General features: G+C 31.3%; 3 protein-coding genes across 3 annotated transcripts; 2 read left to right on the top strand and 1 right to left on the bottom strand.

Moving 5' to 3' along the window:
- Positions 1-3,995: 3,995 nt before the first annotated feature.
- LOC132932712 (uncharacterized) lies at positions 3,996-4,427 on the bottom strand. Its single transcript, XM_060999078.1, has one exon. The coding sequence runs from the start codon at positions 4,425-4,427 to the stop codon at positions 3,996-3,998; it is 432 nt and encodes a 143-aa protein (XP_060855061.1).
- A 17,846-nt stretch (positions 4,428-22,273) lies between these two features.
- On the top strand, positions 22,274-25,781 carry LOC132932713 (uncharacterized). The gene is made up of 3 exons (XM_060999079.1): positions 22,274-22,959; positions 23,091-23,595; positions 23,677-25,781. The coding sequence occupies exons 1-3, from the start codon at positions 22,480-22,482 to the stop codon at positions 25,779-25,781; spliced, it is 3,090 nt and encodes a 1,029-aa protein (XP_060855062.1). The 5' UTR covers positions 22,274-22,479.
- Positions 25,782-25,971: 190 nt separating this feature from the next.
- LOC132932714 (ATP-dependent DNA helicase PIF1-like) lies at positions 25,972-27,009 on the top strand. The gene has a single exon (XM_060999080.1). The coding sequence runs from the start codon at positions 25,972-25,974 to the stop codon at positions 27,007-27,009; it is 1,038 nt and encodes a 345-aa protein (XP_060855063.1).
- The last annotated feature ends 641 nt before the right edge of the window (positions 27,010-27,650 follow it).

Genomic DNA, 27,650 nt, shown 5'->3' on the forward strand with positions numbered 1-27,650 from the left:
TGTTGCAATTCATTAGCATAATATAAATAATTTGTGCTTACCAATTTCTTTAAAAGAACTAGGTGTAGACATGCTCTGTTCTACTGCTGGCTCATCACTATGAACACTAGAGCTTGGAAAACGTGCTTTTAAATCATTAATGACATTATCTAATAATGGAATAAATATGCTTAATTTATAATATTCTTCTGTACTATTTGTTTGATAATTTGCACGATTTGTTTGTCTTGAACAATTCCTTGGAATTTTCAAATCAACTTTTTGAGTTTTAGCTATACTCTCGGACGATTTATAAACTTCTTTAAACCGAGTAGAAACATTTTCTCGGCATTCTGACAGAATATTTAGTGTATCTTTCATTATATTGGCTGCTTCATGTAAATCAATAGACTTTTTTTGAAAACATTTACTTAGTTGAAGAGTGTAGCTAAGCATATGAGAGAGACTACAAAGTGAAACAATAATTTCACCGTCACATAATACTGTTGCTAGGGATTTAGCTTTTCCAGAAGTATTTAAGTCTTTCCATGATGTAATTTCTAACAATGCATCAATAATGTTATGCATATCTTGCATAAAACTCATTACTCCTTCATGTCTTTCGACCCATCTCGTTTCGCATAAACCAATCAATTGATGCCCAACATATTTTTTTAAAACAACTGTTCTTTTAGCTGATGCAGAAAAAAATGATACAGTTTCTTTAATTACTCCAATAAGATTTCTGATACTTTTGACACGTGAAGATTGTGATATAGAATTATTTAGCGAGTGATTATAACAAGGGCATCTGCGAGCATTAGGTGCTACTTTAATGATTTCACTAACAGCTCCACGAAGTTCTGATACCATTACGCTACATCCATCAGTCCCTACACCCACACATTTTTCCAAATCAAGACCAATACTATTTATTTGTTTGATAATAATTTTACCTAGTACTTCTCCAGTTATTGAAATTTCTTTTTTTTCTTCACCGTTTTCTTCACTTTCCTCGTTATCTTCAGTTTCTTCTAGTAGAGCCAAAGCTTCATCAAAAGCATCGACAAACATGACGAAATCTTCTCTAATTGTATCATTATAAATGTATCTTAACACCAAACTAATTTGTGAACGTTTTGACACATCAAGAGTTTCATCGAATATGATACTGTAAAAACCACTGCCATTTTTAATTCTTGATAGAATATGATTTAAAATTACTTTACTACAACATTCAATAATTTCATTTTGTGTTGTTTTATTTATGTATGTGGCCTTTGAAGAAGTGTTTTGAAGATGGTTTTCAAGAACACTGTCACCTGATTTAACGCGAAACTTTAATAGTTCTCTAAAGTTTCCTTCATTTAAAGAAGTACTTTGGTTATTGGTATTAATTGAAGTCGTTGTTAATAACATACCGTCATCTCTGTGGCCTCGGAGTTAAATGTTTTGTCTGCCTAAAAATATAATACTTTCGACAATTGGAATAAGGCGCATTCTATTCTCATTAACTTCTGTCAAACGTTTAGTATTTAATAAATGATGTACTTCTAAATTAGGATTATGATAAGTTTTCAAAAAACTTTTACCAAATTCTATAGATTCCTTGTGGTACTGTGTTCTTTCGTGATGTTTTAAATCCCCTGTTTCACCTAACAATTTTGCAAATTTAACTAATGGCTGTGTTACAAGTTTTAGTAAATTTACGTTTTTTTGAAAACCACCTTTGTGTAGATTATTAAAAATTGGACAATATTTGCAGAATAATCCTTGCTTCAATGGAGAAAATACCAACCAATTGAAAGAATTCAAATGTTGATGACCGACATACCGGCGTATCGGTTTTCCTCCTTTTATATGTTCCGAATAAGGAAACACATAATCTTTTGGTGGCACCCAAGGATTTTCAAGAAGCTGACATTTTGTATAATCATCAATAGTATTTCCAATGTATTGACCTATATCAGTCGAATAAAAAGTTTGAGGTATTTGAGTTGATGACATTGGTAGTGTCTGAGTTGAAGAAGGGCATGGAGTTGGTGATGGGCATGATGATATTTGAGACGGAAATTGTGATGTTTTGGACGTCAATATGTCATGTGTTAATTGAGAAGAGGATGTATCATTTTCTAAAACCTGTTTTTTAGCAGGTAAAAAATATGAATTTATAGTTCTTTTTTCATTTGATGATTGTGCCTGTGAATAATTCAATAATGATAGATAATAAAATGATTATAATTATTTTGATCCAATAATTTGATTCAAATATATTTAATTTACCTATTTAGTATATTATATTATATTATAAGCCATAATTAATACTAAATAATAAATACTATTGATTATAATTGTTATTTTGTACCTATTCAATTTCAAAATAACAACTGATGCAGGGAATGGGCAATTCCAAATGGCCTGGATAACTCGGAATATTATTTAATAAAAATAAATCGCATGAAATAAATTTTCTACAAAACTGATCAATATTATAACTTTTAGTAGGTACATGAATTATAATTTAATTTATTTCGTTTTATGATATTCTAAAATTAAGTTTTGCGTTATGTTTTGTTTTAATGATATATTGTAGATTTTGTTAATCGTTACCTATGTTTTGTTTTGTGGTACCTATTTAATTGTTTATGTTTATCGTTTTCCGTTATAATTACATAATTTTATATTATATTTGTATATTAATATCATAAATTCATAAAACTAAAATGTATTTAATACAAATTACGATACGTACCATTTTTAAAGATGTATTATCTTCGTTGTCAGTACTCAGTAGTTCATGTATAGTTGCACAGAACAAAATGAATGATACGGAATGAAAATATATTTTATAAGTTATAACGGTAGACATATCAATGCGGGCGATTACGATATGAGACGACGACCGGTGCCCGTCATGTCGTCAATCGGCGCGATTAGGAATTACCGAATTATAAATAGAACGATTCAACGATCCGCAAAACAATATAGTAATATATTATTATTTAATATTTATGATGAACATAAAAACTAAGAAATAACAGCCTAAACAGTTTTTTTTCATAGTCGCTATAAAAAAATATAATTTTTAAATATGATGACTTTTTTATTCGTTTCGTGATATTTGGGGGGGGGGGCATCGCTCCCATGGCCCCCCCCCCCTTGGATCCGCGCCTGAAAGACATACACATAAAAGAAACGTATGGAAAGAAATAGCCACGCGTTTAAAGAAAAGTGGTAAGTATATTTATTTACATTTAATTATTATAATAATTAGTTTGTAATATTATATTTTATAAATTAAAAAAAATTAAAGTTAAACATGTAAAAAAAAATTAATTAATTTTGAAAATGATCATAGTTGAACATAATATACAAGAAATAATAATACCTACCTAATAATTTTAATACTAAAATTCTGAATACAATATTTTCTTTTTTAGATAATAATACATATACCTACTCGTAATATGAAGTCATAATATAAAATTATAAAGTATAAAGTAATAATAAAATAAAAGTAATAAGTATCAAGTATCAGTTTGTTGTGTTTGTTGATCTTGCCATGGAACAGCCCCTTGTGTACTATTAAAATAACATTTAAACTTGTCTCTCACAAAAAAACCATCAAAATTTGCATATCCTCCCGATCTAGCAAGTGGAATCATACTTTGGGAGGGGGGTGCTTCACTATTGTCAAATTCATAGTAATAATTGTTTGTTGTTTCCAAATATCTATTACGAAGCAGATTGTGAAGGCAACAAGCTGATAATACTAAATTATCAACAGTTTCGGTTTTTAAAGCTATAGGAGTATAGAAAACACGAAATATTTGACTTAAAAGTCCAAAACTGTTTTCCGATGTTCTTCTGGCTCGTGACAAACGGTAGTTAAAAATCGTTTTTTCATAATCGTTCCTTGCCTCACCTCGTGTATATGGTCGCATCATATGTGGCTCTAACCTGAACGCTTCATCACCGACATGAACGTATGGCAATGACTGTTCGGAATTCGAAAGCTAGGCGCAATCTGGGAAGTATTCTCCTTGTTGTATTCGTTTGAATAAACTGGATTTTGTGAATATACCGCTGTCGCCTTCCTTGCCATACGCACCAATATCTACGTATATAAATTTACAATTGGCATCAACAATGGCCAGTAAAACAATTGAAAAAAAGTCCTTATAATTAAAGAAAAGCGATCCAGTTTTTCGGGTACAAAAGATCCGTATATGTTTCCCGTCGATCGCTCCAACGCAGTTGGGGAAATTCCATCTCGTCCAAAATTCAGCTGAAATACGCAGTAAATCTTCTTTTGATGGTGACGGTATTAAAATTGGTGTCAGTCGCGAACTTAAACTCTTCAAAACCAATTGTAAAATTCTAGTAATATAACTCTGTGATATTCGAAATGAAAATGCCAAAGAACGTAGTGACTCTCCTGTCGCCATGAATCTATTAAATAATAAATACATCAATAAATATATTATATATATTTACATCTATATATAAACATATTATAATAATAATTAAAAGTAAATTGTATAGTATAATTTAGTGTTAGATTCTGAAATAAACGGGGCGATGAATGTATTGATTTTACGATGATGTGTTTTTTTTATTATTTTTTTTTTTGTGTCTGTGTACACGAGAACTTGTCGAAATAATGCTTCGATTTTCAACTTAAATAGCTTTTTTGGTTCGAAAGTGAATCTAGTTGGTGCATTGGGGGAGGTCATTTTTGAAATTCCCAATAGTTTTCAAAAGCACCGGGAAAAACCAAAAAAAAAAAATTAAGGAAAAACGTGAATTTTTACGCAAAATCAATTTTTGAAAAAATCGATTTTAGATATTAGTGTAACTCTATAAAACTAATTACCGTAGAAACATGAAATTTTCACTGAATGGTTATACAGGCATTTTCTATATTTGATAAAATTTTCAAAAATTTTCAAATCTTTTTAAGTAGACGTTTGAAATGAAGAGGTGGGTGCAACAACCAGACATCTCCACTTTTTTTCGAAAATCACTTTTTTCACTTTTCCTATAGAAAAAAAAATCTCGATCGATTGGTGCAACAATCAGACATATCCAAACATTAGATACGGAGATATAATACAAACGGAGATGTCTCTTTTATTTTTTGTTACAACAACAAGACTTCTCCGGAGATGTCTTGTTGTGCGCCGAATATTGGTCATACTGTAATGACTGTTCTTATCACTGATATGAAATCAATGTTATCATAATATATTAATTTCTATTTTCTAAATAATAAATATTGTTCCTTTAGTTTTATTATATTTGTAGTTTTATTAACTTTAAACTTATTACAAGTTAGTTGTTGTTAGATGTATAAAAGACGTAGTTTAGTTCCTACTTTCTACTTTAGTACCTACTAACCAGTTAGATGTAACATTTTGTGATAACAATGAGTGTTTCGAGTGTTCCGACTACGTTTTCGAATAGTTTTGATAATTCCGATTACAATCCATTCTCGCCGATTGAAGTGTCTGATATATCTATCCTATCTGATTTTAATAGCAATCTAGGTAATATTTTGGCTTATGATAGTGACCTAGAAACAATAAATAACAATAATAATGTCAATGTCGAAGATGACGGCGTTCGTATCATAGAAGATTCCGATGAAGAAAACAGTACTCAAGGTAAAAAAAAACGTAAGAATATTCATAGATGGAGACGAAATGTGAGTAAAAGTTTGAATGCAACTGGTGTAGACCATGTAAGTTTACGTGGAAAACATGTTATGCCAAGAGTAACAGGACCTGACTGTCAATGTATCCACAAATGTTTTACCAAAGTACTTGACAGCGAAAAAAGTAAAATTTTAAATTTATTTAATGAAATAGGACACAAGGAGAAACAAGATACTTTTCTTGGAGGCTTAATAAAAGTGAATAAAATTATAAGAAAACGACCCAAGGACTCTAGTAAACCTAAATCATGTGCTTGTATTTATAAAATCAGAGTTGATCAAAGTGAAAAAGTAGTGTGTAAGAAAGCATTCTGTTCTCTGTTTGGTATACATAAATCTAGAGTGGAACGGATCATAAAATCAATACAGGATAATATACCAAGTCCAGTAGATAAGCGCGGAAAACATATGAATAGAGGAAATTCTAAAAGTGAGAAAACTATTTTTCAGGTAGACACCCATATTAGAAGTTTTCCTGCTCATAAATCCCATTACAGCCGCAATAAAAATGAATCTGTTCGATACCTATCACCTGACCTTAATATGTATAAAATGTATGAGCTTTACATGTTGAAATATGAAAATGAAAATTGGCAACAAGTACTAGAAAATGAAAATATAAAACCAAATCTTTCCTATGACTTCTATCGAAGATACTTTTTAACCAATTTTAAACTTTCTTTTGGCTATCCACGTTCTGACACCTGTCAGGTGTGTGATAAGCTTCAAAATTTAATTAAAGTGGAAACAAATGAAGAATTAAAAAATAAACTACAGACTGAAAAACAATTGCACCTTTCTAAAGCTGAAGTATTTTATACTGACTTAAAAGAAAAAACTATAGAATCCAAGGATCCAAACAACAAATGTGAAGTTTTATCATTTGATTATCAACAAAATATGCCACTGCCCCAAATACCAAGTGGAGATGTTTATTATAAAAGGCAACTGTGGGTGTACAATTTTTGTATACATTCAGGGAAAACAGGAAAATCATATTTTTATATGTATGACGAAGCTACAGGTCGCAAGGGCCAAAATGAAGTTATAAACTTTATAAATCATTTTTTTTCCAATATAATGGATAAAAGTGTTGAGACTGTATATTTGTTTTCTGACAACTGTAGCGCACAAAATAAAAACTTTGGTCTAACACAGTACTTTTACACATTAGCATTAAAAAAATTTGGTATAAAAACTATAGTACATCGATATCCACAACCTGGACATAGTTTTTTACCTTGTGATAGAGCTTTTGCATTAATTGAAAAAAATAAAAGAAAATTAGAATATGTTTTTTTACCAGCCACTTACCAAAAACTTGTCAAAGATACATGTAAAAGCTTCAATGTTATTGATGTAAAACAAGATACAATACTAAATTATACAGATCATACAAAACATTTTTTTAAAAAAACAGTTAACATTTTTCCATTTTATCATACCGATTTATGGAGTATACTAAAGATGGTTTGTTTGCAAGTATATCGGTTCATTCCACTGCCAAAGAACTTTTCAAATTACATAAACCAAATGCACAGTTAAGTCTATCAGGACCTTTAAGTATTCTTTATAATAGTCCTCTCAAAATAAAAGAAGCTAAATTATTAGATGTAAGGGATTTGGCGTCTAAAAATGTCCCACCTGACAATCTCTGGTTTTATCATGCTCTTGAATCAAACGATTTACCACATGAAGACAACTCTGATGAATAGTAAAACAAAATTACTGTTATTTTTTATTTATATTTTATATTAGTTTTTTTTTTCATGAATAATATAACTAATTTGTTTTGTATATAAACAAAAAACATGTATACCTACTACTATTTTTTATTATTTAATTTTTATATGGTTTTTTTCTCATGTTAACTATTATTATAAATTGTTTTATTTTATTGTTTTTAAATACCTATTAATAAAATATTAAGGTTACAGTTTTAATTTAACAAAAAATCAAGTACTTACCTACAGTTGTCTGTTATTTATATTTTATATTAGTTTTTTTTTTCATGAATAATATAAGTAATTTGTTTTGTATATAAACAAAAAACATGTATACCTACTACTATTTTTTATTATTTAATTTTTATATTGTTTTTTTCTCATGTTAACTATTATTATAAATTGTTTTATTTTATTGTTTTTAAATACCTATTAATAAAATGAAGGTAACAGTTTTATTTTAAAAAAGAAGCAAGTACTTACTTACAGTTTTCTGTTATTTATATTTTATATATTTTTTTTTCATGAATACTATTATAACTTGTTTTATAAATACTAATAAAATGAAGGAAACATTTTTATTTTAACAAAAAAACATGTACCTTTTTGTTATTTATTTGTATAGATGTATCAATGTTTAAAACAATGCATATATTATAATGTTATATTACCGATGATAACATTTTTAGTGCAACAACCAGACATCTCCAAATTGTTTTTGGTTTGGTGAGTACAGAATTTTTTTTTTGACAATTTGGGTGTTGGCATCAATTATAAGCCCAAAATTAGATTTCAATTATATTTTTTACAATTTTTTAAAATTTTTAGTTATTTTTTAAAACACTATTTTGTCTCTCCTGAACATTTTCATGGAGATGTCTGGTTGTTGCACCCACCTCTTCAAATTTTCTATATTTTTAAGTTTTTTTTTTAAGCTATTGCATAGCTTTTATTGCAGGTCTGGTGTAGTGACTGAAAAAAAATTGTTCGTAACGAAAAAGCGTGACCACATTGTTTATTTATACATACTATAGAAACCTGGTGACCATAGCAACGCATAGCTAAATTATAATTTAATTTTGATAACAGTTATTTATTTTTAAATAACAACGACTATGAACATCAAGCGCTTATAAATATAATGGTTTTGTTATGGGTTGCTATAGCAATAAATTTATATATATAAATATATAATATATAATAATATATACCTTTAAACAGTGGTTAAAGTGGAAAAAATGTTGAGGGGGGACTAAAGTCACTAAAAATTGAGGAGCGTTCCCGAGTTCTTCCAAAGTCTATATCTAACCAAACTTTTTTAAGAAACCCACTACTCACTAGGTATAATTTGTTTCTTTCACACACCCTTGTAATTTTTTCACAAAAAGTTTATGTTAATAGTATATAAAATCAAATTTTCTCCTAAAGAAATGATTTAAAATATATAATGCCTGCTAAGTAATGTAAAATATAAATTGCAATTCATTGCCTGAAATGTTAAAAAAAAAAAATATGGGTTTACATTTTATTTTTAAACATTTAATTAAAAAAACAAATAATAAATAATTTATTTAAATTATAATATTATCATATCGCATAGGTATTATAAGTGACATAAGCTATGTAAATGTTATAAGTACAAGTATAGCCAGTATGTGTAACTATTTATCTAAACATAACCATAAAGATGTATAAGATTCTTCTTCATCTTTCTTTTTTCTTTTTGGACAACATTGTTCATCTGCAGTTCTTTTCCCTGATAATATCCAAGTTTTAATATAGATGTTGGGATTGAATTTATTAATTGGTGGTCCAGTACAATTAATGAAAGCTAACGATGAAATATGATCACTAGTCAACACACTTCTTTTTGAAGAAACAATTATTTATTGGTCATTACTCATTAAAATCGCTAATCACACTATCACAACCATTCTCAATATCATATCAATAATAGAGCATTAAATAATAAATATCAATAGTATTATGAATATTATGATTTATCATTTATGTTATATTATTGACTATTGTGTGTCTCGCTAAACGGTATTCCCACGTTCTGGCGTTCGTATGTTTCTACGTATAGCCCGAGTACGTGTTATCAGGCTATCTACACGAGCGACCGTGTATCTATAATTAGACACCACTATACACTATATTAGTCACTATACCTATCATTAGAAACATGGAGATTATTGACGCGAAATAAAATACGTTTAAATTCGGTGAATAATCGATGTGTGTGTGTGGATGAGTGAGCTATTTTATACATTACTAAAATTTGGTAGCGTCCCCCCGGACTTTGGAGACTTAAATTAAAGGGGACGCATAATCTTACCGTAAATAAGAAGGGGGACTCCGTCCCCCCTCACTTTAACCACTGCCTTTAAAGTATAATATATTAAAGCCATAAAAACATAAACTATAGTTTCTATGATACAAATTCCTAAATAACTAGAATAATAAAAAAATTTAAAATTATATCAACTTCTTATTTATTTAATATGCAGTAGCTTTACATAGACATGCATTTTTTTTATAACCATTTTAAGTTCAAATTTTGACAAAATTTGTTTAATTGAAAATTTACAAATTCTTTAGTTGTTAAAAATTTATGATATTTATAAAATTTTTAACTTTTTAGCTAAGGATTGAAAATTTGATACGAGGTTCCACGTAATATAATGAATCTAATTTGATTGATTTGGAATTTATTTTACAGGTACCTAAATTTTCTTTAAGAATAATATAATTAATATATTATAAAATATCCTAGACTGAAAACTCGGATCCGATCAGAATCGTTTTTGGTATACAATGATATTATATCATTGAATTCCAATTTAATACCATCCATTACAGTAACCCACTTGTAAAGTACTGTACAGCAGAGCGACATCCACTTACTTACGATATATGAAAGACCGTAAATTTAACAATTTTAACATTTTTAAATATTTAATTATCATGAGGATAATGATGACTTACATGAAAGTAATGCTGATATAGCCATAGAGCCAGAAGATGAACTATCTGCACCCCAAGCTGAGGAGACTGTTGGATCAGATACACAAAAAACATCATCATCAATAGCAGGAGTAAAACGGCACAAAAAAAATGAAGCTCTAGTCCAAGTTTTGAATAGGAGAGGTGAAGAAAGGAGACTTTTATTACAAGAGTTATCAAAAACAAATGAAGAAGACCCTATTGAAGCTTTTTTTAAAAGTATGGCTCTTACTGTTAAAATGTTTTCTCCAGAGCTACAAGCAAAAGCTAAAATGGATGTGTTCAGAATAATAAATGTATTGGAGTTTCAAAATATTAGACCAATGTATCAGCCTGTTAGTACTTCAGATTATGTTTTCCCTGAAAGAGTAACACCTACGACTCAAACTTCAAACTTCATTGACTATAACTCTACGTCAAACTCAAGTGAGTTTGATGTTATATCTCCAATACCAAATTGGACACAAGAGTTCCATAATAATTAAATATTTTTATTTAATAATTTTTGTTTTATATAATTCCTGTAGTAGATAGTTTTTTTTAATCATTTTTATTAGTTTCTCAAAAAAGAAGTGGGTATTTTTTTTTATTAAAAAATGGTTTTGTTATTGTATACAGGTACTACAGTTGTTTTATTAATTAAATATTTATATTATATATTTTGTTTTTAAGTTAAATACTAATTTACTTAATTTTGATAATTTGTAATACATTTTTATGTATGGACTGGTTTAAATGTATATAATTTATATTATATCATAACTAGATATTATATGAATTTTGATTTTATTTATTATGTATATAATATATGTAATATGTATTATATGTATATATATATATATATATATAATGTACTATATACATATACATAACCTATTCATTATTGGCTCTATAATAATAGGATAATTATTGGAGTCACATCTTAGATACATTTGATAAAATACTTCATATTTCTTTGTTGTATTTTTTATACATTTTTATTTTAATAAATTCTCATAAAGAATTAAAATAATAAATGCTTACCTTAATGTTAATGCTAATTTTTCAGCCGCTGTAATTGAATCTCCAACTCTGTTACAAGGGTTTATTTGTATGTCATCTTCGATAAGGTTTAGAACATAGTTGAATTGATCCCAAATAAGCCTAAAAAACTCTCTAAATTTTCTGTCGTCTCGATATAAATGCTTTTCAATTAAAATATTAAAAAAACCTTCCGTTTTTCTAGCTCGAAACATCTCGTGAACTTTTTTTGTTTTATTACTTAGTATATGTTTGATTATCATTTCTTCTTCGTCTACTTCTTCTAAAAGCAGATGTAGAAGAACTTTTTTATTTTTACTGAGCGACATGGTTAAAAAATCAAACACGATACACGACAAAAAGGTTAAGTAAAACACGATGCAAACGATTAATATGATATCATATCATATTTTTAAAATAACATATGTTAATTTATTTGATAAAGTCCTGCCACGCGTCTGCTGCGGCTGCGATTTGTAGTTTGTAAGGAATACCTATTCAGTCGCGCGGCGAAAATTCAAAACACGCCGCGTCAGCCGCGCCGGTCGCGCGTCACTAGACGCTTCCTTAGGAATCGCACCTTAAAGACTCGTAGCTTGTAGCCCGCATAACAATAATATGATTAACCATAATAATAATATTATTTAATTTGATTTGTACTATTATGCATTTATCAGTTTTATCACAGTCTAAAAATATTTTCCATAAATAGTGCGTCGTCGCAGACGTATACCGTACGGCGTACGTTCGTACACATAAGTACATAACAACATTATATATTTATATTATGATGGTGCGACGGGACGGTGTTATTGGATTTAGAGATAATTTTAGATTTTTTCCCCGATTACGGCTGTCGGCTAACAATAAATAATATCACAATACCTACATAATATTCAATCAAACTATCAGTAGGTACCTATTTGGGCTATTTGGGCAAATATTTTGGCTCTGTCTTTTATCCATTTCTAAACCATACTTAGAGGTAACCGTAATTCGTCGTAATAACTCATATAAAATTTTACATAAATAATATTATTACACTTACATAAAAATTCGTTTATACACATTAGGGCGTAGGTAGGAAATATTTTCGGAGGGGGTTTTGATCTAGATCTATATTAATATTATAAAATATTAAAATTAAATATGAACTATTAATAGTATTAATGAATAGCTCAAAATTGTTCTATTTAATTTCGGGGGGTATTTGAACACCCAAAACCCCCCTTACTTACGCCCATGATAATATTACATTATATTATGTATAATCGTATACAGTGACTGATTGACACAACTACACAAGCTACTAATATTATGGTAACAGTTTTAAGTCAGTTTATATGATAAGTTACAGTAACACTGACATACTGTAATAATGCAATAGATACGTTCAAGCATTCTAGGTATTCATAACTGTTAACTGCTTATTACCTAGTACCTATTTTAACTTTATACTTATTACTTATTATAGTGAAAGCGTTGTATATATCACAATCATCTCTCATCCACATCCACACTCACGACCACCCTCCTAACCACCTGGCACCTACGACCCACCCACCCACTTTTTGGCGGTCGCCCCACCTGTATATAGGGTTCGGCGCCACTGGTCCATACAAATTGAAAGTTTAGCAGTTTTTTTAGGTCTCTGGCTTCTTTGAATAATTTATTTCCTTTGGTTGTTAAGTTTTCTCTAATATATATGGGTACATCCGGTTGGATGTCATTAAATTTACTAGAGAAATTCCTAAATATTTGTCGAGCTTTGAGAAAATCAACTTTAACTTGGTGGTTACTAAAGCTGACTAAGATTCTTCTAGGGTGCGTATTATTATGGTTAAAACCAACTCTATGACAATCATTAATCATAGAGTTATTTATGTTTACGTTTAGCTGTTTACCAATATTTTTAATAAGTATTGCGCAGTTTTCATTTTTATTTTCGGGGACACTATCAATGATAATGTCGTTGGCGATTTGGCGACGTTCTATGGATTCAATCTGTTTTTCCAATTTAGATATGTGTGTCTTCAGTGCTTGGTTTTCTGTGATAATTTTATCAATAGCGTTGAATTTATTATTCAGAATTTCAAAATTGTTGGCAGTATCGTCCTTGTGATTTTGAAAGCAATCCCTGAGTTGTAAAATAATTTCTTTGATCTCAAGTAGTTCGTTACTTTCTAAGTTGGTTGGATTTTCGAGTCTTAGAGAGGCTCTTTTGGCGCTAGCGCGTTTGCTGCATCGCCATATGTTATTGGCTTCTTTTAAGTAGTCAATATCCTTTTTAGTGAGTTGTTGGCATTTTGCGTGCCATGTTAAGTCACAATCAATGCATTTTATGGAGGATGCTTTAGTAATATTAACGGAACATTTATTGCATACGGGCATCTTAAATAGACGGAGAAAGAATAAAATAAATATAAAGTACGTAAAAACGAATGATATATCGATATACACTGGAATATAGGTAATAAATATAGAAATAGCGATAAGCGACCGACGAAAAATGCAATAAGACCGTACAGGCCAACGTACGTTTTAATTATGTTAGAAACCTAAATTTGTTCGTATAAACAATGTACAAGCAATATTTTATTAATAAATATTTTTATTATATTGAACATAAATTATAATAATAATGAAATGAGTATAATTACGTTTACTAAGAATAAAAAAATTTAACAAAATATAATATTATTTAAATATTTTTTTTCCGTGCTTTTTTTGATGCAAACTGATCAACTGTCTCATTGTAGCTCAAAGAATCGGCAATACTATGTTCGATGCTGATAAGGGTCAGATCGATAACTTATATTGTGATAGATTGCTTCTTAAATAATTTTTTATCAGCTTCAATTTAGAGAATGAACGTTCATCACCAGCTGATGTAACTGGTATGGTGAGCATTATTCTAATTGCCACTTCTATATTTGGAAATTAACTAGAAACGTTTTTTAAAAAAGATAATGCCTGCAGAGGTGTTGCGTTTTCGTCTACTATACTTCGAAAAATAAGAAGTTCCATGTATAAATCTGCACAACTTATATCTCTAGAATTGCCTTCACTCAATACGTTTTGAAAATCGTTACAACAATTTTTAATAAAATCATCATTTTGATGTTTAAGTTTTCCGATTCTGTACAAAAATCCAAAATTGAAGTTAAATGTGCTCTGGTACTCAAATCGTACTCTCAATGCTTCCGTAGCACGGTCAATTAGAATCAAAAAATAATCACAACGAAATTCTTCTTCTGAACTAATTGTATATTCATCGTTACTTTCGTAGTTAAACATTTTTTTTTTCTTTCTTGATCTTTTTTCCATGAAGTTAGCACTTCCACCAATAGATTCAACGATTTCTATTCCGACCAATTTGGCGTTTTCAAATCCATTTGTACGATATTTGTCTAGAAAAGTGATAAGACTCCCTAAGCTGCTAGCCGATGCATCTAAATCCATTTTAGGATCTTGTAAAATTCTGTTTACAATTTTAACTTGACCCAAAATATCATGCCAGATTACCAGACTTAATACAAATTCAAAACTCATCTATTCATCTATAATTGATTTTGCTTCACTCACTGACTTTGGATCATTAGTGCATTCAGCTATTTCTTATAAAGCATTTAGTACCTCAGGTAGTTGATCTCTGATCGCTTTAACACATTTATATCTACTTTCCCATCGTGTAGCTGTCCACTTTTACAACACTATAGAACAGTGTTTTTTTAAAATATCCCGTCTTTTTGTAGACGCTGAAAATAGAGTGTACACACGTTCAATCATTCCAAAAAATGATATAGCTCTAATACAACTTTGAGAAACATCACAAAGGAGTAAGTTTAGATTAAAAGCAGCACATGGGGCAAAAAATGCTCTTTGATTTTGAGCTCGAATACGGACTGTACTCCTTGATATTCTCCAACCATATTGCTTCCGTTATCATACCCCTGGCCTCGGCAGTCACTAAGAGGTATCTCATATTCTGCAAACTTTGAAAACGCACAAAAAAGACAACGGTTGATAGGTACAGTGGGAATGAAGAGACAGAGAAAGAGCATGTGGAAACGTAAATTATTCGGCCGATATCCCTACACACGGTATTAGTCGGCGTGGCCCCTTTTTCATTATATAGACATCGAATTGTTTCTAATATAATATTTCAAATTATAATTAATAATAAAATAAATATATATTATTAATTAATAATTATTGATTATTAAGTAATGTTTTTTTAAATTTTAACTAATGTTGAAAGTTTTGTACAACACTTGCTCTCACTCTTCTTCCGTTGTTTAAATCATTGTTTCCATTGATCACATTCTGGGGCATGTGACAACTCGAGTCATATTGCGCATGACCCGAGAGTCATGTGGTCGAGTCAGGTCGCCAACCACAAGCCGAGACCCCAAAAGGTCGGAGCGCCGTGGATTTTTTATATTTTGTAATACCAGAAATGAGGAAATCCTAACAATAATATGGCACACTATTCGGGTAAAAATATTAGTACCTATTGTCGACGCCAGGTAATGCTTTAATTTTAATTGTTAATTGTCGCCACCGTATCGCCATATATCCCTCCACCGACCGGCTTACACACACTCGCACGCACACCTGAGTATTGTTCATTTTTATTTTTATATTGTTCTAGATATTATATAATATGTAGATTAGGCCGCGACGCGGTATCGGTCACATAGGCCGCCGCAAATGCGTCAGTACGGGTTTTCACCTAATCAAAACACCCATTATTACGTGCGCAAATCGCCGTTTTATAAATTAAATTATAGTTTTTTTTGTCGGCACGAATTGCCAGTATAAGATTGGTTATGTTGGCGCAAATCGCCACGTAAATTATTATTGTATTTTTTTTTTGATCTGTGTACGGTGCGCTTATTGATATTATTATTGTTTTTATAGCCGCGTGCGCTGATCGTCGCGGCGAGGAGGGCCACGTAAAATTATTATTATTATATTGTTGTCAAGGCGCGAATCGCCAAAATTATTATTATTACTATATTGTTGTCAAGGCGCGAATCGCCAAAATTATTATTTTTATTATATTTTTTTATCTTGTGTGTGTGTGAAACCTTATTTTCATTATATAGCTAGGACCAGCTGCCAGCTGGCCAGACTGCGCTCCACTAACTGTGAGTTATTTTATCATTATATTTTTGTATTATTAATTAATAATTATTATCGCGCCGGAAGGGCCGTATAAATATTATATTATATCTTGGTCGTAAGGACCACCCATTAATTATTTATATTATACCTTTTTTTAAACTATATTATTGTGTTGCTGTGATTCTAATATAGTTACATTATTATTGATATTGTGAATTATACAGCAAATAATTATTTACTTGAAACGTGTTACCTTTTATTATTAGTTTTCTTTTAAGCACACACTCACACAAATACACACATACACTCCACATTCATATTACGTAGCTCGTCGGTACTCGTGAAGCGATCCTGACCGCTGCCGACTGAGTTATTCACACACAAACACACCATAGGTCATAGTGTACTAGAGTCGGTAGGTAATTAGTGGTGCGCGCGAAGTATATCAGGTGTCCGGGCATACTTAATAATATTTTTAGTACCCGGCAGATTCACCTATATTATTTAAAGTTGGCGCCGAGAAAGCCGTCGGCATAAAACTCGGACAGATATGGATAAATAAAAAAACGCACACCATAATAATAATAATAATAATAATAAACCAGCCAATATGGCAATAATAATATTTTTAAGTTATAGGGATACGGGCCACGGTGTTAAATAGATATATACAAATTCAGGTACGTTACCACCATGTTTCCTATCCGTGCCGTCCGATGGCGCTACGGCGATCGCGGTGCTCTACTCCTCCAACATGGTGCTTGAACCGGCGTATGGAAAGAAAGTGTCGTACGTCGGCTTAGTCGGCCGCAAACGCACAAAAAAGACGACGGTTGACAGGTACAGTGGGAATGAAGAGACAGTGAAAGAGCATGTGGAGACGTAAATTATTCGGCCGATATCCCTACACACGGTATTAGTCGACGTGGCCCAGACCATGGAGACAAAAGATGAGAGCGTGTGTGCGTTTGCCTCACCGACAGGTATTGTTATCGATCGGCCCACGGGACAAAGTCGCTGTCGCACGCACACGCAACATACTTATCACTGCAGCCTACTGCTTACAGTCAACTGGTCACCTACCTCTGATCGTCACAGGCATTCCATTGTCATGTCCGTACATGCCAAAATCTATTTCGACCCGATCATTAAACACTTCAGGGTCAGGCTCATTATATGTTATGCAAATATTGTGTAGTACCACACATGCATTTATTATTTCTGTAGCTTTTTCAGGTGCATAATAAAGCACTCTGTGTTTCAATAAACACCTTAAATTAAATGATATAATATAGATAAAGTATGATATAGTTATATATGCAGGCATATAAAACAAATTGTTATATAAATACCTAAATCTCATCTTTAATTATCCATTGCACCTTTGTTTGGTATTATACAGTTTGTCTTCATCATTTAGTGGATTTTGGTATGGCATTAATAGCCATGATCCAAGTGCATACCCAGAATCACCTAAATATACTATATACCATCCTCCATTTAAATCCAATACAATTTTCTATTTTTATATATACATATATTTTATAAAGTTATAAAAAATAAATATCTCTCAATGTAAATTTTACAAGATTCATTATATTTTACAACCGACCCAGAAGATAGAAACAATGATTGCGTCTGCTTAATTCTTGAACTATCGGTAGTACATTGCAATTGTTCCAAATGTGGCTGTCGTGTATACTACCGGGATACAGTGCATCCATACTTAATATTTTTAAATTGGCATCACAAATCTATTTTTGATTAGCAATTATAAATTTTTCTATATTTTTAAAAAGAATATATTTAAAAAAAAATAACAGAACATTGTAGGTATGCTACTGGTATATTACTTATTTTTTCACCTAGTCACTTTTTATGCATTTTTTAAGTCGTGGCACAAGCTTATTGATGCCCTCTTCATAGAACTCTCCCGCCATCTCCTTCATCCACTTCAAGACCACTTGTTTCATCTCGTCGTCGGTTTGAAATTTTTTTGTCGAAGTAATGAAATTAAAACTAAAATAAAAGGAAATTATTCAATTCAACAATTGATTAGTTTATTACCTTCAGGTATGAAATTACAAAATGATGAAAATGTTATTACATTTACTTCAAAAATTGAGTAAAGGAAATTTTCAAAATATAGAAATACATTTTATAGACCAAATTGGTAAAAAATATTATTTTGATGATGATGATTTTATTGTTTATCTTGATTTAATTAAAGAATAGATATGGATGGTGTTTGAAAAATTGTAAACCAAATTGTGATAAGTCACCCATAACATTAAAATTACCTCCACCTTTAAAATTGCTTACAAAACCTGAGTTTATAGTTGGTCCGTTTACATCCAGAGAGTGGCTTATCACACATTTAGTTGTACTTACTCTTCCTACATACTCAATTTCAGATACTGTTTTACCTCGAATTTTAACTACAACTTTACTAAATAAATATGGAGGAAAATTATCAATTAGTTGTATTTTTGAATCATTAGAATATTCTTTTCCATCTTTTTGCAAATATCAACCATAGATAGAAAACTTTGTTTTTTTTTATATCCAGAAAACCATTCATGTTATTTATTTTAAAAATAATATCTTTATTAGGCGTTATTCGTAGGTATCAAAGTTTTCGTTTGAACTCTTTCAATAAAAGGATCATAGTTTTAAAAACATATTATTCGTTATTTATAATAGCAGAAATAAAAAAAAATGTTTATTATAAAATGAATTTTATTGAAATAAAATAATCTAAAATAAAATCTTTATTTCATTTACCTATGTGAGATATGCAGATTGGTCCATCAGGTAAAGGAAAAACAACTCTGTTGAAGAGTGTAATTCTAAATCATTGGACTAATTATGAAAATTTATATATTTTTACAAAAAGTCTCGACCAACCAATTTATAAAGAACTGGTATAACTATTTGAAGATATACCTGAGATTTATTTTTATGTCTCTGATACAGATATAATATCTGAAGACGAATGTAAACGCGATAGCATAGTTTTTTTTGATGATATTCCTTTAGATGAACAAAAAGCTATTTATGAATATATGAATAGATGAAGACCAAAAAATACTTCGGTTTTTTTTTGAACACAATGTTATAGTTCAGCAAATAAACAATATATTAGAAATAATTTAACTATTTTTAATGGTTTTTAAATCAAATCAATGTATTAAAAAAATTTGGGAGAATTTTTTAAGTAATATTATTTCTTTAAATGATTTTAAAACTCTATGTTCAGATTGTTGGAAAAATGACTATGGTTTTATAACAATCGATCTAATCAATAATCGTTTCTACTATAAACTTGAAAAATTAATATTTTTCATATAATAAATGAATGTCGAACAAATTCAAAAGAATTTAAGAAAAATAATAAAAAAAAAAAAGTTACTTTTCCAGAACCACCAGAAACACAAAACCATTTTAAAGAAGGAACTAATTTAGAAAACTAACCTGGAAATATTAAAGAATTAATTCATCAGTTTAAAATATACTTTTAAAAAATAAGATTTATCACATTCTGAAAAAAAGTTAAATAATTTGAAAAAAGATAAATATGAAGATGAAGATGAAAATAATGTAAAAAAAATTAAAAGTAAAAGCATGGACACCAGTAAAGTTAAAAACAATAATTCACATAAAAAAAAAATGTAAAAAGTAACTATGGAAAAAGAGTTATAAATGATAAACATTCAGCAGAAGAAAAAGTAAAAAATTTTGAACCAATGTTAGAAGGTTTATCAAAAGTTAAATCATCTGTTAATGATGTTAAAGAGGTTGCAATTAAAACCGGTAATGATATTAAAAAAATGTTAATACCTACTCCTTATAAACCTCGTAATGCAGAGATATTAGGATTATTAAGTACAGAGGTTTATGAAAATATTAAAACACCTAAAAGTTCTCCGATAAAAACAAAATATAATTCTCTTATAAGACAATTTAATTTAGATAATATAATATTAAATGGTAAAGAACGTATACTAACTCCAGGTATATGGTGTTTGTTAACTCGGAAAGACGTTCCAAAACAGAGTGAATATAATAATGAAGATTTTAATAAATATGCAAAAATATTGATTGAAACAGATTCAATATATCAAAATAATGATAGATCAACAGGAAAAGATAAATCAAGTGGAGATGACAGATATATGAAATTGATTAGTCCTATTTGGAAAGCAGTTATTTCAAATAAAAATGCAAAAGAAAATAAAACACCAACAATACCAAAAGAAAATTTAAATCCTACAATACCGATAGAAAATAAAGGAGCTGGTTTAATGAATTATACAAATAACGAAATTGAATAGCGTTGGATAGATAATATGAAACAATTAAATGAAAGATGTAATTTAATAGCAGCTGAAGAAATAGCAGGAAATTATGGTTTTCATAATGAAAAACAGGCTATTCTTAAATTATTTAAAACAAAAATGGAACATTTAATAGATGATGCTAAAGATATTGAATATTTACTACAATCTGTGATAAATTTACCAAAGGAAATAACAAATGACATAGAATATGATATAAAACAATTAAGAGAAAAAATCTATCATATATCTAGTGAAGAAAGGGCGGAAATAATAAATACCATGATGATAAACTTTGAAATTCTTAATTTTTGTATTAAAAAAACGGAAAAAGTAATTGACATTCCTGATAAAGGGACGATATTTTTGTGGTCATAAATTTCAAGTTTACCAAAGAAAATTGTAAAAGGTACAGGTTTTTTTTAATGATTTTTTTTAATTGTAAATTTTTACCTCCGATGCATTATCCTAATTATAATTATTTAGGACCATTTACAAATTTAGAGAAAAATGAAGAACAAATTAGACAGAGCTGCAAAAGAACAAGATTATTAGTACGAAAATCATAAAGACATTTTAGAAAAAAAAGCATTGGAAAGATATAATGATCCTGATAGTTCTATGTCTGAAAAATTTCCTGCTATTTTCACTGCATATACAATGAAAGGAAAAATACGTTTAGGAATGATTTGAATATTTGAAAAAAAAAAAAACAAATCAAAAAAACGAATAATTTCAATAAATCAACATTTTTAAAAAAACATTGACAATAAAATCCAAAAATTAAACAATTAAGTAATTTTGATATAATACAATTTGGAAATAATATAAAAATATTCAGAGGTTGTTTCATGAGAGATGAATTACCTAAAAAACCATTGTTAAATGAATGAGGAATATTAAATTTAAATAATTCTACTAAAGATGGGTCACATTGGGTTGCATGGAAAAAAATAAAAATAAGAAATTTTATTTCGATTCATTTGGAATCGTTCCTCCTCCTGAACTTGTAAAATATTCGGGTGAAGACAACCTTATGTATACCGATGACAAATTCCAATATTATAACGATCCACCTATATGTGGACATTTGTGTTTAGAATTTATTTATTTTAAGTTTTATTTTTATTAAATCTTTTTCATTATGTAGACATCGAATTGTTTCTAATATAATATTTCAAATTATAATTAATAATAAAATAAATATATATTATCTATTATATAAAAATAAGTCCGGTTTTCCTCCCTGACGCTATAACTCCAGAACGCACGAACCGATTTCCACGGTTTTGCATTTGTTGGAAAGGTCTTGGGCTCCGTGAGGTTTATAGCAAAGAAAATTCTGAAAAATTCAGGAAAAATTCAACAGAAAAGTGGGGAAATCGTTTTTCACATACAGCGCCATCTATTATACATAGCATGTACTTCAAACCAATAGCAACGGTGCGTGATAAAGTGTTTGACAGATAGTCATTATTCTCTGCTCAGTTAATTTCATTTAAGCTCAGTGTAAATTATGTGGATCGTGCATTTGAAGTTAAATTCAACACTCTGTCCATAGTCCAAAATGCCTAGAGAACGACGTGCGAACATCGGCCGCCGCACAAGACATGCAAGCCAGCAACAAGTCTATTCAAGGAACTTAAGAGAAGAAAGACAAAATATAATAAGAGAAAATGACCGATTGAGACATCGCGTGAGCACACGAAGATCATTGGCATCATACAATCGCTTGGCATTCCAATATGATCCCACTGCGAACTACAGTGATGATGAAAATTTGGATATTGGACGAATGACGACTATATGCCGATATTGCAATGCGTTAAAGTTCAAAAGAGAAACGGTTGGATTGTGCTGCGCAAGTGGAAAAGTCAAACTGGATCCATTACTTACACCACCACAGCCACTGAAAACATTGTTTGATGGAAGTGATCCCGATTCCAGCCATTTTCTTCAACACATCCTTGAATACAATAACTGCTTTCGCATGACTTCCTTTGGAGCTAATATCATTCGAGAAGGCGGCTTCATGCCGACTTGCAAGGTAAAAGATACAACACACATAACCAACACATAATTGCAACACATAACAACTTCATATACACCACACACTACACCATCACACGATTTACAATGTATTCATGAACAAATTTTAATGATTATTTGCAATTACAGATACAAGGTCAAATATATCATTTGCATGGTTCAATGGTGCCAACCACACCAGATGAACCGCATCAATTTCTGCAAATATATTTCATTTCGTCGATGGTGGATCAGCTGAACGTGCGGTGCAATAAACAGGGAGCACAACAGTTAAAGAGACGAATTATTGAACAGTTGCAAGCATTTTTTCACGCTAATAATGCTGTGGTTAATATGTTCAAAACAGCATTGGAACGAATGCCATCGGATACGCACAAATTTGTCATAAGAGCGGATTGTACTCCAACAGGTGAACATGTGCGAAGATTCAATGCACCCACCGTTAATGATGTTGCTGCAATTATTGTTGGCGATCCAACTAAATCACGAGACATTGTCGTTCAGCGAAGAAGCAATATCATGCATCGTGTAAACGAGACACATCGTTTGTACGATGCGTTACAATATCCAATCATTTATTGGCAAGGGCAAGACGGATACGACATCACGTTGAAGATGGTCGATCCAATTACAGGTACAATATTCACACACTAATTATTTCCATTATTACTTTTATTGGTTTCCATTAACAATTCATTTAATTTTGCATTTTCAGGAGTATCAACGAATAATAAAAATCTAAGCGCAATGAATTACTATGCGTATCGTATGATGATTCGTACACATGAGGAGAATGTCATTCTGAAGTGCGGTCGGCTATTCCAGCAATTCGCTGTCGACATGTATGTCAAAGTCGAGACCGAACGTTTAGCGTTCATCAGATTCAATCAGCCAAAGCTACGATCTGAGGACTATATACACTTGCGTGATGCTATTCATTCAGATGGTGATGTTCAGAATATTGGACGACTGACGGTTCTCCCATCAACTTATATCGGAAGCCCACGCCACATGCACGAATACGCTCAAGACGCTATGACGTACGTGCGAAATTATGGAACTCCGGATTTATTTATTACGGTCACATGCAATCCGAAGTGGACGGAAATTGAACGCGAGTTGGAACCGGGTCGAAAACCGCAAGATCGCCATGACATAATCGCCAGAGTATTTCAGCAAAAACTCAAGGTTATGATGGATGTGCTTACTAAGTATCGAGTTTTTGGTGACACACGTTGTTATATGTACTCGGTGGAATGGCAGAAGCGTGGACTACCGCATGCTCATATCCTAATTTGGTTGCTGAACAAATTACATTCAAATGAAGTGGATGACATCATATCAGCTGAAATTCCTGATCCAGTCACTGATCCCCGTCTACACGACATTGTGACGACACAGATGGTGCATGGACCGTGCGGTGCATTAAATCCATTATCGCCTTGCATGGCTGATGGAAAGTGCACAAAACGATATCCGCGACCGTTAGTTGCTGAAACAGTCACAGGGAACGATGGATATCCAGTTTATCGTCGGCGTTCAAAAGAAGATAACGGTCGAACTATCAAAGTTAAAGTTCAAAATCAAGAGATTGAGATCGGAAATGAATTCATTGTACCATATTGCCCGCTGCTATCACGAATTTTCGAAACACATGCAAACGTTGAGAGTTGTCATTCGGCCAAATCAATCAAATATTTGTGCAAGTACGTCACAAAAGGCAGCGACATGGCTGTGTTTGGTATTGCGTCGGAAAATGTGAATGACGAAATCAGCAACTTCCAAATGGGCAGATACGTCAGTACTAATGAAGCACTGTGGCGATTATTGTCATTTCAAATTCATGAAAGATATCCCACAGTTGTACATTTAGCAGTGCATTTGGAAAATGGCCAAAGAGTTTACTTCACTGAGGCTAATGCGGCACAACGAGCTGAGAGACCACCATCGACAACATTGACTAGCTTCTTTGCAATGTGTGAAGCAGATCCATTCGCAGCGACGCTGATGTACGTTGAAATGCCCAAGTATTACACTTGGAATCAATCAACAAAGAAATTCCAACGTCGCAAACAAGGAACCCCAGTTCCAGACTGGCCACAGGTGTTTTCAACTGATGCACTAGGTCGTATGTACACTGTTCATCCTAGAAACGATGAATGTTTTTATTTGCGACTGCTGTTAGTAAATGTACGTGGACCGAAATCATTTGCGCATTTGAAAACTGTGAATGGCCACCAATGCCAAACATATCGAGAAGCATGTCAACTATTGGGTTTGCTGGAGAACGATTCTCATTGGGATTTAACACTTGCAGATTCAGTTGTTTCATCAAATGCGTACCAAATACGAACGCTGTTCGCAATTATCATCACCACATGTTTTCCTTCACAACCAATTCAGTTATGGAACAAATACAAAGACGCCATATGTGAAGATATCTTGCATCGCTTGCGTATTCAAACGAATAATCCTGACATCCAAATAACCGATGAAATCTACAATGAAGGATTGATTCTGATTGAGGATCAATGCTTGACTATTGCAAACAAGCTACTGATTGAAGTAGGAATGATTGCGCCAAATCGATCGATGCACGATGCATTCAACCAAGAATTAAATCGAGAGCTGCAATACAATGTTGATACATTGCAGGAATTCGTTAGAAATAATGGTCCGTTGCTGAATGAACAGCAAAAACAAGTATACAAAACATTAATGCAAGCGGTGGACAATAATACTGGTGGTCTATTCTTCCTGGATGCACCTGGAGGAACAGGGAAAACATTTGTCATTTCATTGATTTTGGCCACTATTTGATCAAGATGTGACATAGCTTTGGCGTTAGCATCATCTGGAATTGCGGCGACTCTTCTAGATGGCGGTCGTACTGCACATTCTGCGCTTAAGTTGCCACTCAATTTAAACACAATTGATACTACAACGTGCAATATTTCCCGATCCAGTGCAATGGGAAAATTGTTAATGCAATGCAAGCTCATTGTTTGGGATGAGTGCACAATGGCACATAAGAAATCACTTGAAGCACTTAACTTCACACAAGGATCTTCGGAGAAATAACAACATCTTTGGCGGCTTGATGATATTGTTGGCAGGCGATTTCAGGCAGACGTTGCCAGTAGTTCCCCGTGGAACGCCTGCAGATGAATTGAATACTTGCCTAAAGGCATCACCTTTATGGAATAACGTAAAAACATTATCGCTAACCACTAATATGAGAGTTCAACTTCAAAATGATCAAAGTGCTGCACAATTTTCCAAACAATTGTTAGATCTTGGAAATGGAAAAGTCCCAGTTGATGCGACATCTGGATTAATTACTCTTACCAACGACTTTTGCCGATTTGTAGACACTCAATTAGTTCTTATTGAAAATGTTTTCCCAAACATTAGTGAGAATTATAAGAATTATGCTTGGTTAAGTCAACGAGCAATTCTTGCAGCAAAGAATAATGATGTCCACGCACTGAATTTCACCATTCAATCAAAAATTGCTGGCGATTTGGTGACATACAAATCCGTTGATTCAATAACAAATCCCGATGATGTAGTAAATTATCCAACGGAGTTTTTTAACTCTCTGGAGATACCAGGATTTCCACCACATAACTTGCAACTGAAAGTTGGTACAGTTATTTTGATACTGCGTAATTTGAATCCACCGCGACTTTGCAACGGTACTCGACTTTCGGTAAAGAGACTTATGCCGAATTTAATTGAGGCAACCATTATTAACGGAAAGTACGCAGGTGAAAATGTATGTATTCCTCGAATACCAATGATTCCGACTGATCTTCCGTTTGACTTCAAACGATTGCAATTCCCAGTTCGCCTTGCGTTCGCAATGACAATTAATAAGTCGCAAGGCCAATCGCTTAGTGTTTGCGGGATAAATTTGGAAAATCATTGTTTTTCACATGGACAGTTATACGTTGCGTGTTCACGAGTTGGGAAACCATCCGCTTTGTTTGTGTTAACGTCAGACCAAAAAACAAAAAATGTGGTTTACCAAAGAGCACTACAATGAAACAATTAAATAACACTTCATTTTAGTAGGTAATTGAAATGAATTTATTACTGTTGTGAAATGAAATAAATATTTTCCTTTTCAAATATATAACAAAAAAAATTTTTTTTCTTTTCGCCGGGTTCGCCGGGTCTGCTAGTTAATTAATAATTATTGATTATTAAGTAATGTTTTTTTTAATTTTAACTAATGTTGAATGTTTTGTACAACACTTGCTCTCACTCTTCTTACGTTGTTTAAATCATTGTTTCCTCCTCATAGAACTCTCCCGCCATCTCCTTCATCCACTTCAAGACCATTTGTTTCATCTCGTCGTCGGTTTGAAATTTTTTTGTCGAAGTAATGAAATTAAAACTAAAATAAAAGGAAATTATTCAATTCAACAATTGAATAGTTTATTACCTTCAGGTATGAAATTACAAAATGATGAAAATGTTATTACATTTACTTCAAAAATTGAGTAAAGGAAATTTTCAAAATATAGAAATACATTTTATAGACCAAATTGGTAAAAAATATTATTTTGATGATGATGATTTTATTGTTTATCTTGATTTAATTAAAGAATAGATATGGATGGTGTTTGAAAAATTGTAAACCAAATTGTGATAAGTCACCCATAACATTAAAATTACCTCCAC

The sequence above is a fragment of the Metopolophium dirhodum genome, chromosome 1 (genome assembly GCF_019925205.1).
Source record: "Metopolophium dirhodum isolate CAU chromosome 1, ASM1992520v1, whole genome shotgun sequence".
Lineage (NCBI taxonomy): Eukaryota > Metazoa > Arthropoda > Insecta > Hemiptera > Aphididae > Metopolophium > Metopolophium dirhodum.